Source organism: Salvelinus alpinus, chromosome 2 (genome assembly GCF_045679555.1).
Source record: "Salvelinus alpinus chromosome 2, SLU_Salpinus.1, whole genome shotgun sequence".
NCBI classification, from domain to species: Eukaryota; Metazoa; Chordata; class Actinopteri; order Salmoniformes; family Salmonidae; genus Salvelinus; species Salvelinus alpinus.
In genome coordinates this window covers 36,457,687-36,472,418 of record NC_092087.1, presented here as the reverse complement: position 1 = coordinate 36,472,418, position 14,732 = coordinate 36,457,687, and the positions used below count along the sequence as shown (strand labels likewise).

The 14,732-nt window shown below is 41.2% G+C and overlaps 2 protein-coding genes across 2 annotated transcripts; both read right to left on the bottom strand.

The window, feature by feature from the left end:
• Positions 1-16: 16 nt before the first annotated feature.
• Positions 17-1,174, bottom strand: LOC139542681 (histone H1.10-like). The gene has a single exon (XM_071348427.1). The coding sequence runs from the start codon at positions 1,093-1,095 to the stop codon at positions 520-522; it is 576 nt and encodes a 191-aa protein (XP_071204528.1). The 5' UTR covers positions 1,096-1,174; the 3' UTR covers positions 17-519.
• Positions 1,175-2,657: 1,483 nt separating this feature from the next.
• On the bottom strand, positions 2,658-14,693 carry LOC139542677 (ras-related protein rab7-like). Its single transcript, XM_071348412.1, has 6 exons — positions 14,358-14,693; positions 11,762-11,824; positions 8,127-8,253; positions 4,611-4,829; positions 4,182-4,310; positions 2,658-4,026 (listed from the first exon to the last, which is right to left on the bottom strand). Exons 2-6 carry the CDS (start codon positions 11,812-11,814, stop codon positions 3,931-3,933), a joined length of 624 nt encoding a protein of 207 aa, XP_071204513.1. The 5' UTR covers positions 11,815-11,824; positions 14,358-14,693; the 3' UTR covers positions 2,658-3,930.
• Positions 14,694-14,732: the final 39 nt, after the last annotated feature.

Here is a 14,732-nt window from a genome sequence, read left to right as displayed (position 1 = left end):
CAAAATGCAAAAAAGACAGTGTTAAGGTATTTATTTACAGAGATTGACAATGACTTCAATACCACCTTTCCTCAAATAGACCTAGTGTTTTAAACCATCAGTTTCTCAGAATTACAAATACACTTTCGCAATGTTGTCAGCCACCTCAAAAATAATGAATAGTCACGATTAGGATTTCCTGGTCATATCCGTAAGGGGAAACCTTTGGGTAAAGGTAAAAACATATTTGTTACAATGTAACATTTTGTAGCAGGGAATCTCTCGGACTGACAAGTGACAACATAGAACTGGGGGCGTTGCCTGTTATTCAAAGCAACACTACACTCATGGTCCCTCTGACAATACGCCACTGAGCCAATCATTGCCTTGCAGAGAATAAACATAGAAAACAACTTTTAGCCTATAATAATCGGTTGATTATGCATTGTATGCCAGTGAAACAAACCATGGAAGAAAAAAAAACTACAAAAGATGTATAAAAATAAAAGTCTTAAAGTTCTGTATTTGATAGCGACTAGGCTACTTCTTCCTCGGTGACTTGGCTGGTGGCTTGCTGGCCTTCTTCGGCTTCTTGTTCTTCTGTGCAGCGCTCACCTTTTTGACACCCAGCTTCTTCAGTTTAGCCGCGGGCTTCTTTGCATCTGGTGCCTTCTTCGGGCTGCTCTTCGCCTTTGGCTTAACGGTTGCCTTCTTGGTAGTCGATGCGTTGGTAGTTTTCGTGGTGGTCTTGGCTTGCTTGGACTGAGTCTTTTTCGGTACCCCTTTCGCGAACTTATCTTCATTGAGCCTGAAGGAACCGTTCGCCCCCATGCCCTTTACTTGGATCAGCGTGTTGTTGAGTACCAGTGCTCGGATGGAATACCGCAGGTAGGTTCGCCCATTCTGCTCATCAAACCAGCTTGCCTTCTTGGCTTCATTATAAATTTTTACCAAAGACGAACCGCTTCGCTCATTCAACTTTTTGACAGCGTCTAGCACAAGAACACTGTATTTGCCAGGCTTATTCTTTTTTTTCTTTTTCTTGGATGGTTTAGGCCTACTTGCCACTGGAGCCTCCTCCGCGTTTATAGTCACCTCCACCTCGCTTTTCACCATGATGTTTACTTTGAAACCAAGGTGAAGTTCTGCAATGCACTGTTATCACCGTCGGGTTTGCTGTGAATGTGGGTGTGTGGTGGATTGGCTTGCCTATATAACTACCAAACGGACGTGATTGGGAACAACAACACAGAGTGCGGAAATGGTATGTTGGAATATGTGCTTTTAGGTTTTTGTTTGGAGGTGATTTTATCGTAATTGGACAGATCATTATTTTATAACCAGCAACTTTTCTGAAGCCTAAGTGATGCATTATGTTCTGTATTGCGCTCACATCGGTCCATGTCGAAATCTCAAAGAAAACAGTGAATGAGCAGAGGGCACTCCACACTCGCAGCTCCAAATAGGAGGGGGGCACCCACTTCAGGATAAAAATACTTGAAAACGGTAAATTATTTGACAAAATACTACTTGCAAATCAACAGTGTAGAGTATGGCCATTCGAAATGGATCAATGATATCCCGATTAAATGAAATACCACTGCAACACAAAACGTTTAATTCATGTAAACTAACACAAACGCCCTCGCGTGGCAGCCTATTGACAAATCGAGATTTATTCCCTATCATGCGCGGCACCAATACTATTAAAAGGATCGGACCCTTTTTTCTCTCAAATTTTCGTCTAAAATGACATACCCAAATCTAACTGCCTATAGCTCAGGACCTGGAGCAAGGATATAAATATTGTTGATACCATTTGAAAGGAAACACTTTGAAGTTTGCGTAAATGTGAAATCAATGCAGGAGAACAACGTTTTTTTTCATCATCTTTGAAATGCAAGAGAAAGGCCATAATGTACTATTTCAGGTTAGGCGCAATTTAGATTTTGGCCACTAGATGGCAGTGTATGGGCAAAGTTTTAGACTGATTCAATGAACCATTGTATTTCTGTTCAAAATGTTGTCTCAAGACTGCCCAAATATGCCGAATTGGTTTATTAATACATTTGTTCATAACTGTGCACCCTCAAACAATAGCATGGAATTCTTCCACTGTAATAGTTACTGTAAATTGGACAGCAGAGTTATTATAACAAGAATTTAAGCTTTCTGCCCATATCAGATATGTCTATGTCCTGGGAAATTTTCTTGTTACGTCATGCTAATCACATTAGCCTATGTTAGCTCAACTGTCCCTGGGGGGGGGGGTGACACACCGATCCTGTAGAGGTTAATTGACCCTGATTATAATGTATCAGCATTCCTAACAAATCCAGTTAATGCACATAATTAGGCAAAATCATTTAAAATGTGGTTCCAATCATACAACTTGTAGAGTAGCATTAGGGAGAAAGTATCCATTAAATAATAAGCCTATAAAGATACGGTAGGGATGACTGGGGATTTTAAAATAACTTTAAAACAAGCTCTCTGTCTCTCACCCATTTTACTTTCCATTTGAGTAACAAAGTGGAGATTGCTAAGCAGTCTTCACAAGTTAATCAAATAAAACATGCTCCCTATGTAAAACGCCATGTCATTCTATCCCATCAACCTTTGCATGCAACCACTCACCAGTTTTAAAACACATGGAAATAAATCAACCATAAACAATGTTTATATTCAACCTTTTTATTATTACTTTTGAAATCCCAAGACTTACTTTCAACAAATTCATTGGCATAACACTGATTATTTTGTTAAGAGTGCAAATCCTTGGACTGTTTCTTTGTAATTGATAGAAAACTCATCCAATTGTTTCCTCATCTTTTTCTTTTTTTAACACTGTCCCTGTTATATCTACACACAATAGTAGCACACAATCTGTTAGAGTAATATTAAGCACTCTTGCCACCCTGAGCTACCAGCAGAGACAGAGAAACAGAGACAGAGAATACAGACATAAGTGGACAGATGTAAATAGGGACAGAGCTGTAATTCTAGTTTTGAAACAAGATGGCTGACAAAGGACATACAGCACATAGTAGCAGTAGTTCTAGTAGTATTAAGTAGCAAATAGTATTATTATCTTATGGAGAAAGTTCTTGTCTTTCATTGTGTTTGTGTGATCAGCTTTTCTCTTGTCATTGCCTACTTATAAATATTTCCCCTGCAACATGAGGCTACTAAACCAACCAATGCACTCCAGTCCCTACAAAGGGCGTAGTTAGCCTTCTGTTTGTATTTTTTTATAGCATCAACAGGCTTCCTAGGGGTAGTAGAGAAGTATGGTGGGAGCAGTATTGTTGTTTGTGGCTTCTTGTTGGTCTAGCCGACGTTGCTCAAATCAGAGTTTAACATTTAAACCCCCCCCCAAAAACCCAGTAAAACAGTGCAAAAAAAGTATAAGCTTCCGATGGCTTAAAACTTAGACAGCCAATAAGAACAAAAATAACGTCTAATTCAGCCGATTATTTGACAAGAGTTAGGTAGGCAATATAGAACTTCAAGTCAAAACAAATTCCTGATAAACAGAAAATACATAGGATAAGAAGTCTCAGGACAATGACAAAGATATCTTAATCATGTAAAAAAGCATCAGCCATCACTTCTAGAGTTCCCCACTGCATTCTTAGGACATGGCTCCCTCTGGTCCCCCCGATTTGAGAGGCCACAGTTAGACAGACTGGGTGGGTGGGCCAGGTTGTGGGTTCACTCATGATATGGATTCAGGAACAGGCAGGCAGGAATCTACTAATGTGTTAGAGGTGCATGTGAGGAGTTATATACTCATTGTGTGTGTAACTGGTAACTTAGTGTGATTCTGGTGGGAGGGGGATGTGACATGGGTGCAGACACCAGAGATGCAGTCCTTTCCCTAAGGGGGAGCAGGTGAGGAGAGAGAAGGGTTTTCCAGAAAGCCAGACAGAAGATAGTCCATGTTCCCCCTCAGCAGGTGCAGGCCTCTGCTGAAGTCTTTGCTCTGTCATTCCTGTCTAGCTTGATGGGCTCTGGGAATTCATTATACAGCTCCACCTCAGTCTCCTGATAAGAAGAGGGGAAAAAAGTAATGAGGATGAGAAGATGGAGAAACCAGAATCTAAGTTTTACTCTTCTACTTAAGTCCCCCCCCCCCCCCAAAAAGGTCAACAAAACCAAAACACCCATTCCCTCTCCTGGACAACCATGGCCCCACCCACCTGTTTGAGGGCGTTGCGTGCAATGGTCTGGAAGGCCTGCTCTACGTTGATGGCCTCCTTGGCACTGGTCTCAAAGTAGGGGATGTTGTTCTTACTCTGACACCATGCCTGAGCCCGCTTGGTCGTCACCTGGGTGTGGATGGAAAGACATTCACAAACATCAGATGAGATCTATGAGGAGACCAGGGTTGGGCTCAATTCCAATTGAGGGCAGTCAATTCAGGAAAAAAACTGAAATTCCAATTCAATGATTGAAAAAGGGGCATCTATTTTTAATACTTCGAAACACATACATTAGATAATACCCTGCAACTAAGAAATTATTAATCATATGTATTAAAACACCAGTAGAGATGACATTAGCAACAGTAGCATTAGGTCCAGTAACTTCCATGAGATGTTTTAACACCTATAAAATCTGTCACCCACCTGTCTGTTCTCCAGGTCGATCTTGTTGCCTAGCACCACAAAGGGGAAGTTCTCGGGGTCTCTGGGACTGGCCTGGATCAGGAACTCGTCCCTCCAGCTGTCTAGAGTCTTGAAGGTGTTGGGGGCAGTTACGTCAAACACCAGCACACAGCAGTCTGCCCCGCGGTAGAACGCCACACCCAGAGACTGGAACCTCTCTTGCCCTGCCGTGTCCCAGATCTGACCATGAGGACGGGTGGAGGGAGCGACGAAAGGAAGAGAGAGGGAAACAGTGACAGAAGGCAAGAGGATTAACTATTGTTGGGCAACATATTTTCTGAACTAAGATCTTAAACTAATCACACTCACTGTGTCATGTATTCAGCCATGTTTGGTTGCCACTTCATGAAGTTAGCATCAGTGCTACCAAAAGAGTACTTTATAAATTAACTTTTGATCAAATCACACTGATCACCCATTGGCGTGACAAGTTGTTTGCCTTTCCTTAGTATGTAAATCACAGACCGTATGTCAGACGTCCTTAAAATCTATTAGAATATTGTCGTTAATGAACTTTGGGTCGTCTTCATTTGGGCAATAGCAATTCAGTAAAGTGACTTTTTCTTGTGCCAAGTTTCCTGTTATAAAAACGCCCATTTGGGTCTGTAGCCATTTCTGTAGACTTAAAATGGAACTTTATCAATGAGACTTGATACTCCTCTGGATCTTGAGGAATAGGTGGAGGAGAATGTCAACCCATCCCAAGCTCACCTAAACCCTTCACTTTCTATTGCCAATAGGTGAGTTTCTTGCAAAAAAAATAAAATAAATGTTGGCGTTCTTTTTCAAATAAGAAAATTCCTTCATTATTTTGGCTGGTTGCACAATTCCATTGACATTCCATGACACACATGTTAATGCATTCATATCTTAAGTATTATCCACGACACGTGATATTGAGATGGGTCTTTACATATTGACTCCATACATTGTGTTGAAACACTAGAAAACAGCTACAATGAAAATAGCACTTATCAATCCTCAGGCTTCTTATTGGACATGTATTCAAGACATGAAAAATAAAACAAATCCCTCATGTTCCTTTTTCACTTCCTCCCTTTTTCACTTCCTCCCCTTTGATGCTTCCTGGATGAATCTGTCCTGTGCTGTTGCACAGGTGAGAGAGAAACCTTATTGGTGCATCCATTGTAGTCATTCCCTTTAATGCAAGTTAAATGGTCAGTGACTATGTCTCTATGCAATACAAAGAAAGTATATGTACAGTCTTGGCCAGACTTAAATGCGTTCTAGTCAACCACAAATGTCCTACTTTAAGGCGCGTTATGAAGAACAAAATTCATAATAATACAACTTATGAGTCCATTGGTAAGTCCAATATAGACTCAGCGACCAGTTAATTAGGTACACCACCCAGTTCACGAAAATGGTTCACTCCTACAGACAGTGAGTCATGTGGCCGTAGCTTGCCATATAAAGCAGGCGTCGAGGCATTTAGTTACTGTTTGATTGAACATTAGAATGGGCAAAATGAGTGACCTAAGCGACTTTGAGCATAGTATGATCGTCGGTGCCAGGCGTGCCGGTTCCAGTATCTCAAACGTCCGGCCTCCTGGGCTTTTCACGCATGACAGTGTCTAGGGTTTACCAAGAATGGTGCCACAAACAAAAAATATCCAGTCAGCAGCAGTCCTGTGGCCTAAAACAGTTAGTTGACAAGAAGTTGAAGGAGAACGGCAAGAATGGTGCAAGCCAACAGGCGTGCCACAAACAGGCAAATAACAGCGCAGAACAACAGTGGTGTGCCGAAAGGCATCTTGGAACACACAACTCGCCGGTCCTTGTCACGGATGGGCTATTGCAGCAGATGACCACACCAGGTTCCACTCCAATCAACTAAAAACAAGTAGAAGCAGCTCCAGTGGGCATGCGATCACCAACAATAGAGGAGTGAGAAAACGTTGCCTGGTCCGACGAATCCCGGTTCCTGTTCCGTCATGCTGATGGCAGAGTCAGGATTTGGCATGAGTCCATGGCCCCACCCTGCCTGGTGTCAACAGTACATGCTGGTGGTGGAGTAAAGGTGTGGGGAATGTTTTCCTGGCATACATTAAGTCCCTTGATACCAACTGCACAATGTTTCCACACCCCAAATAATTCAGTCTGTTCTGGATGCAAAGGGGGGTCCGACCTGATACTAGATGGGCGTGTCTAATAAACTGGCCACATAATGGAGAAATTGATTTATGAATTGAAAATGTGTTAAGTCAGAAACATGATCTCATGCAGATTATATATATTTTTAAATCAAATACATAAATCAGTATGTGTAATCTCCGACAATAGATGGTCTGGGTTGCTGCGTGTTCAGCTTAACCATACTCTCCAGCTGTTGGGAATGGGTGAGTGTAAATACTATGTGTCCATGCTAGTCAACTAGTATAATTAGTGTTTTTGAAGTAAATATAGTGATTATTATTAAGGAGTCCTGGCTGGTTCTGCCTCCTGAGATACATGAGACACTTCTAAAAGCCAAGTGAAAGGAATAGGTTATTCCTCCCAGGGCCTAGAACAAGAGGAAAACATAAAAAGCACTTGCCATCACTGTGTTAATTGAAAATAAAATGAATTTGACTATTTAGGCACCATTACAGTATATTAAGCCATTTCCCCCCCCAACTTTCCAAATAATTCTCCAACGAAATAAATACAAACAGATACAGGCCCATAACCACTGGAGTAGCCTACAGTTCCATTGTACTGAACACAACCACATGTGGGGAGCACTTGTTTTGACCCACTGGGGGACAGAACGGGCAGATCACTAAGAGCAGGGTGGTATAATGACTTGTAATATTAAATCAACATCAGTGCCCGAACCAAAGTGAGTGCGTCCATTTATTCACCTGATTTTCAGAATTTATCAGCTACATGTTCAGTTGACCTAGCTACATTTCTTGTACATTCCACTTTAGGATTCAGTTAATGAATACATTTCAATATAATTGTCCAACAAAGAGCTTGAAATAATAATTGAAAATGTGCATAATTGTGGGCTTTGCGCACATAGCTGCTTATTTGTCTCCCTCTTTTATAAAAGACACGTAATGATAACATGTGCCCCCTTTAATAACATTTTTCAATTCAAATATCAATTTCTCAGTTTTGAATTTGGCACCCTGCACTTTCACTGGCTGTTGTCATATCGATCCCGTTAACGGGATCCCAGCCATAAGAAAATTGATATTTTAGTAAAGAAAGGAAATGCCAAACAGATCACCTTACCTCACGGTCGCCATACTGGAAATCCAGGCCTTGACTTCTCCTGTCCTTATAATATTGTCAATTCATCTGTGTGCCTGTTTGGCACTTCTGATGTGTCTTCTCGGCCTGAAAATGTCTGTTGTGCTCCTATGTTATACTGTTAATATGGTGTCAGCCAGGCTGTGCGGTTTATATGGTGACATTATTAATAGATATTGTCGCTATGATAGTGGTCCCGTGGCCATGTTTCTGTACCTGCATTGTGACGAGCCGATCGTCCACCATCACCTCCTTGGTCAGGAAGTCAGCTCCTATTGTAGCTTTGTACTGGTTACTGAACTTCCTATTCACATACTGGTTCATCAGGGAGGTCTTCCCAACTCTGAGAGGGAGATAGAGATGAAGGGGGGGGACAATCAGGGGAGAGAGGTGTTAAAGATAGATTAATAGCTGTTATTCAACATGACTGCATTATTCCATCTATCTATTCAGTCCTAATGGTGAAAGAGAAACCATGACCGATGCCTCAAGACAAAATCAATAAAGAACAGAGAGAGACACCAGACACCATTAAAACCCCATCAGAGGTGCTCTGGTGCACTCTACTGTGGACACACACTGTCCACTGTTCTCCCCTGCAGTGCTGAGCATGCAGTGACACAATGAGAATACAGCAGCATCAGATTAGTGTGAAAGGGGGAGAAAAACTGAAATAAAAAGTAAACAGTCATAAATCAAATGGATACATACAGTGCCTTCAGAATGTATTCACACCCCTTAACTTTTTCCACATTTTGTTGCTTTACAGCCTGATTTGAAAAATTATACTTTTTTTTGTCACTGGCCTGCCTATACACAATACCCCATCATGTCAAAGTGGAATTCTGTTTTTTGACATTTTTACAAATTAATTAAAAAATGCAAAGCTGAAATGTCTTGAGTCAATTCAACCCCCTTTGTTATGGCAAGCCTAAATAAGTTCAGGAGTAAAAATGTGTTTAACAAGTCAGATAATAAGTTGCATTTTGACGACCTCATCTCTGTACACCAGACAGACATGCAGATAATTGTAAGGTCCTTCAGTCAAGCAGTGAATGTCAAACACAGACTCAACCAAAGACCAGGGAGGTTTTCCAATGCCTTGCAAAAGAATGGAACCTATTGGTAGATTAAAAAATATAAGCAGACACTGAATATCTCTTTGAGCATGGTGAAGTTATTACACTTTGGATGGTGTATCAATACACCCAGTCACTACAAAGCTACAGGGGTCCTTCCTAACGCAGTTGCCGGAGAGGAAGGAAAACGCTCAGAGATTTCACCATGAGGCCGATAGAGTTTAATGGCTGTGATAGGAGAAAACTGAGGATGGATGAACCACGTTGTAGTTACTCCACAATACTAACCTAATTGGCAGAGTGAAAAGAAGGTTGCCTGTACAGATATTCTAAAACAGTCATCCTGTTTGCAACAAGGCACTAAAGTAATACTGTAAAAAAAAAAAAACGTGTTGAAGCAATTAACCATATGTCCTGAATACAAAGTGTTACATTTGGGGAAAATCTAATACAACACATTACCAAGTACCACTGTCCATATTTTCAAGCATAGTGGTGACTGCATCATGTTATGGGTATGCTTGTAATCATTAAGTACTGGGGAGATCAGGATAGAAAATTAAACAGGATGGAGCTAAGCACAGGCAAAATCCTTGATAAAAACCTGGTTGTCTGCTTTCCAACAGACACTGGGAGACAAATTCACCTTTCAGCAGGACAATAGCCTAATTAATACACAAGGCCACATCTACACTGGAATTGCTTACCAAGAAGACAGTGAATGTTCCTAATAGGCCAAGTTAGAGTTTTGACTTAAATCTGCTTGTAGATTATTCTGACGTTTTTCGTACAATGTACCCAATGACTAATGAAAACTTGCTATGTCCTCATTGAGATTTTACAGACGTGTTCAATACGCCTTATTTATACACTTTTGTAATATTTATGAAATGCATATTGTTATATTTGGTAGCACTTATTTGTTTTTCCTTTGCCTCCAACCCCCTTCGATGTGTAGAACGGATGTGGGTGGGGCCAGTTCTACATAATGTTGCAAATTTAAAAAAAATCACAAAAGCTCTGACGAAGGCCGTGTGGCCGATACGTAAGCTTATTAAATATCGGTGATACTATCAAGAGCAGTGTGGGGTTTCCTTTTTTCTTCGACTTAAATCTGCTTGAACATCTATGGCAAGACCTGAAAATGGTTGTCTAGCAATGACCAACAACTAAAATGGACAGAATTTGAAGAATCTTGATAAGAATAAATGGGCAACTGTTGCACAATCCAGGTGTGGACAGCTCTTAGGGACTTACCCAGAAAGACTCACAGCTGTTATCACTGCCAAAGGTGATTCTAACATGTATTGACTCAGGGGGTTGAATACTTTTTTAATGAAGATAGAGGAAGAAACATTTATTTTTGACAAAACAAATAACAATTCAATCCATTTTAAATCTCACTTTGTAACCCAACAAAATGTGGAAAAAGTCAAGGGGTGTGAATTAGGCTTGGGCGGTATACCGGGGCATTTGGAAACAGCCACGGGATGTTTTTTTCAATACCATTGTAACTAATTCTTTGACGTTTTTCAATACATTTTAATATTTGTAGCTATTTAAGTAAATACCTGCAGTCAACTTGTGCAATACGTTAGGAGATAAAACAGATTACGTTCTTCATTTCCCCGGTCACATTATGAACCTTACCATAGTTTCCCAGAACAGTTGTAAATAGCACAACAGGAGAAAGCGGGAGGAGCAGGTGAGTCCAGCTGTGTATTGACAGGGGTCTTATTTTATATTGTAAGTCAGTGTTTTTTTGCTTCAACAGCGTGATCAGGCACGTGCAACTATACTGTACCTGAGAAAAGTAGCTAAACATCAGTCAGAGCGCAAGATATTTCTTATGCATCAGTCAGAGCGCAAGATATTTCTTATGCATCTAAAAAAAATCCTGTGTGAAAAATGCTGAATTCTGCGTTAAAGCGACCTCTAATTTGAACTTGCTAGTTATCCAAGTAAGTGACTGAATTAATAAGGTGACTGGGCACCATATTGTGTCACTTTCTGCCGTCTTTGACAAGTTAAAGCCATTTGGATGAGTTATTTGTACAGCTGCCACTATCTTGATTTCCTTTCATTTTTTCTCCTCTACATTCTAGGCCCGTATTCTCCTCCGAGCAGAGCAAGCAGGCCCATTGCCCTTGCGACTCCAGACTGCACACAGACACAGCGTTGTACACATGCTGCTCCAGAGTCAGTACTGTTCTTCCTTCAGACAGGCATGCGTCAAAACTTTGTTCATTTGTACAATTTCTCTCGTTCACATTCACGTGTAAAGGTCCAAACTCGCCAAAAATGACATTCAGTAGCTCCTACCTAAATATGCATAACTGAGCTGGAGTGCCTGTTTTGGCAATTTGTTTTTTTTTCGTTTGCACTCTAACATATTTAGCCAACAGCCTCCATGGTAATGCAATATTACGTGTGCTAATTTTGTTAGCATTCTGTTAATAAAAACACCCAATGTTTTTTTTCGCGTTTTTTGGTGACCCCTTGTGTACTAAACTAGTAATACCTTATATCCGGGATGAAAGGACGGCATGACGATATGAAAATCTGGATACCGGCGAACCCTAGTGTGAATACTTTCTGAAGGCACTGTAGATGTGTGGGACAACCAACCAACAGCAGTCTGGTTGGACAGGAAGACTGTAGTAAGCTGTAGTTCTAATGAATCTGGCACACCCACACTGCATTTTCTGATCAAAGTAGAAGACTAAACACTGTGGTCAAACAGAAAGAGAACACCAATACTCGGTGGCTTACCCAGAATCCCCCAGGATGATGACTTTCAGGAGCACTTTCTTCCTGGATGTCATTCTGTCGTGTCTGAGGAAAGACCACACACAAAAATCAGGGTTGTGTCCCAATAATCTCCCCTTCAAGTGTGTACTCATTCACTACTCCCTACAAATTTAAAAGCCTTTAATTGGTGTAGGCCTAGAGGGAGTTTCCTTATAAATCCTTAAAGGTTACTGAAAAAGCACACTGAGAAAATGACCTTTTCAGTATGACACTCCCGGGATACGTACCATAATGAAGAACGAATGTGGTGCCCTGAGGCAAAATTTGTTTGACACCACTGCCCTACCTAAACCCAAAAGTCATTATTGCAAGTATATTGACTTGATTTTTATCTAGATATCTTATATTCCAATAGTTTCAAACTGATCGTTGGGGTTGAAATCCATAGCTCTGCACAATGAGTGTAAGACAATGCTATAATGTGTGTGAATTAGCAATCTGTGTGTAGAGTCAGGGCTATTGCAATGGGCCAATCAGACTTGAGCTCCATTCATTCCAGTCATGCGTTCCCTAAGCTGCTGGCCAAGTCACGAGTAAGACATCATTAATTCTCTCTCTTAAAACCACACACACACACAGGAAGTGAGTCTGAGGACTAGATCATGTTTCCTGTTACAGAGGCTAGAGAATGACCCAACCATAAAACTCTACTCTTTCCCAATCACTTGCAGGGTGTCCATTCCCAGACTGCAGTTTTAATAAGTGATTGCGATTACACTAACACTACTGCCATACTCTCTCAATGGAGCCATCTAGAAGGCACACACCTGGTGCAGTGTCATTGGAGCAAACCATGTCAGCCCAGCCTAGTCCTATCATAATAAAAAAGCTACCCAATGCTATACTGAAACATTGACGACATGAGTGACCCATTCAAATCCAGTGTATTTATCATGGGAATCAACAACGTAGCAGCCAAACAAACAGTCAGATTAATAGAGCCTGACCGACTTATCAGTTGACTGATATTATCGGCTGATATTAGCCTTTTGCGAATGTATTTGTATCAGCATTTAATCCACCGAAAAGGACTGTTATGAAATGAAGAGAAAACGCTAGGGAAAAATGCAGTTTTTCATTATTGGTCCAGAAGAAAGCTCTCGTTACATGGCTATTAGCCTATCTTTCCTTAGCATGCTACAGCAAGACTGGACACCATCGTCCAAAGCAACTACACCAGTCAGAGAGTGAACTAACTGTTACCGCTTCTACTGTGAGTGCTGAGTAGATAGAAGCTTGACAGCTCAATAAAGTGACAAAAATGCACACTGGCCTTATACGGTTATATGAAGAGTCGTGGTAGGGTGTTGGGTGTCAGGACAAACAATGGATGCTCTGCCCAAATATAAAGCAAATGCTGTGCTAAGAATGTTCAACTCTGTGGTAACGTTAAAGGGATACTTTAGGATGATTGCCTTTTTATGTACTTCCCCAGAGTCAGATGAACTCCTGGATACCATTTTTATGTCTTGGTGTCCAGTATGATGGAAGTTAGAGGTAGTTTCACGAGCCAATGCTAAAAAGCATTAGCGCAATGACTGGAAGTCTATGAGTATCTGCTAGCAGATACATCTTGGGACGTCCCTACCCCAGAATGTCGGCCCAGTTACATCTCGCTCTATACTCTCCCACTGCCGGCCACTGGGTTTCCTCTCCTCACCATGGTAAGGAGTGGAAATTCTAACTGGATGCTCCAGATTTAAACATCTGAAACAGCTGGCTGCTTGTTCTATCTGTGTTATGGCTGTGTTCACTCAGGCTGCCCAATTCGGATCTTTTCCCACTAATTGATCTTTTGACCAATCACATCAGATCTTTTCACATCAAATATTTTCCAGAGATGATCTGATTGGTCAAAGGACCAATTAGTGAAAAACGATCAGAATTGGGCTGCCTGTGTAAACGCAGTCATATATGCCTAGATTGTAATGGAACTATTGTAGATCCAACACTCCAACTGATAATAAACAACATGTTTCTTGTAACAACCCCAGTCCTCGCCTTCTAATCTGCAACCCATGACACTATAAACTATATATTCTAGAAGTCGGAACACATGGGATAAAGATTTTCCCAAGCTCAGGCAGCTGCCGAAAAGTTATTTGTTTTAAAATCGCCTCATTAGCATACGATATACCACGTGCAACATATCTAACAAACAATGCGACACACACAAGATAAGTGTGGCTCTTTTTGCTGTCTGACATGCACTAATGTACCCACCACCTGATTCACACACATGCAAGGACGGACACACGCCCGCACACAATCTCTCCATTTCTTTGACCCATCCCCTCTCTTTCTCTTAAAACATCGTCCGATTAGTTATCTGTAAGGTCCAGAACATCATACATTTGCGACTCGGTTGTTGCCGGACACGACGCCCATGGTTCGTCCCCGACCTATTGCTAAATTAGTCTGCAAGAGAAGCCGCCCCACTGACGGTCACACATTTCTCACATTTCCCCTGTTGCGTCGGTAAACAAAAGCTTAGTAAGAAATAACGACCTTCATATGTTGCTGTCTTAGCTAGCTAATGTTACATCATATAACTTACCTTCAACTTCCAACACACCAGAACGCTGTTTTCCGACTTGCTGTCTCAGGACAGCCTATTCTTACTGGATTTGAATAAATGTATCAGGCAAAATAGCTAGCAAGCTAGCCAGATAAAATGTTAATGTTTAGACTTGGTGGCCGTAGCTTGTGTTGCTTATCGCTCTGATATCCAGCTTCCCGATGAGTATTTTCAGACTCTCTCCACAGTAATTTAAATACAAATATCTAGCTATAGTTTCAATTCCGGCTTTGTTGGCTTGTGCCTTTTGCTCTGGGTTCTTTCCTAGACTGATTTTTTCCTCCCCTCTTTCACTTCCTCCAAAACAACTATTGCGTCATTGCTCTAAAACGTTTCACGCACAAACAGGATACA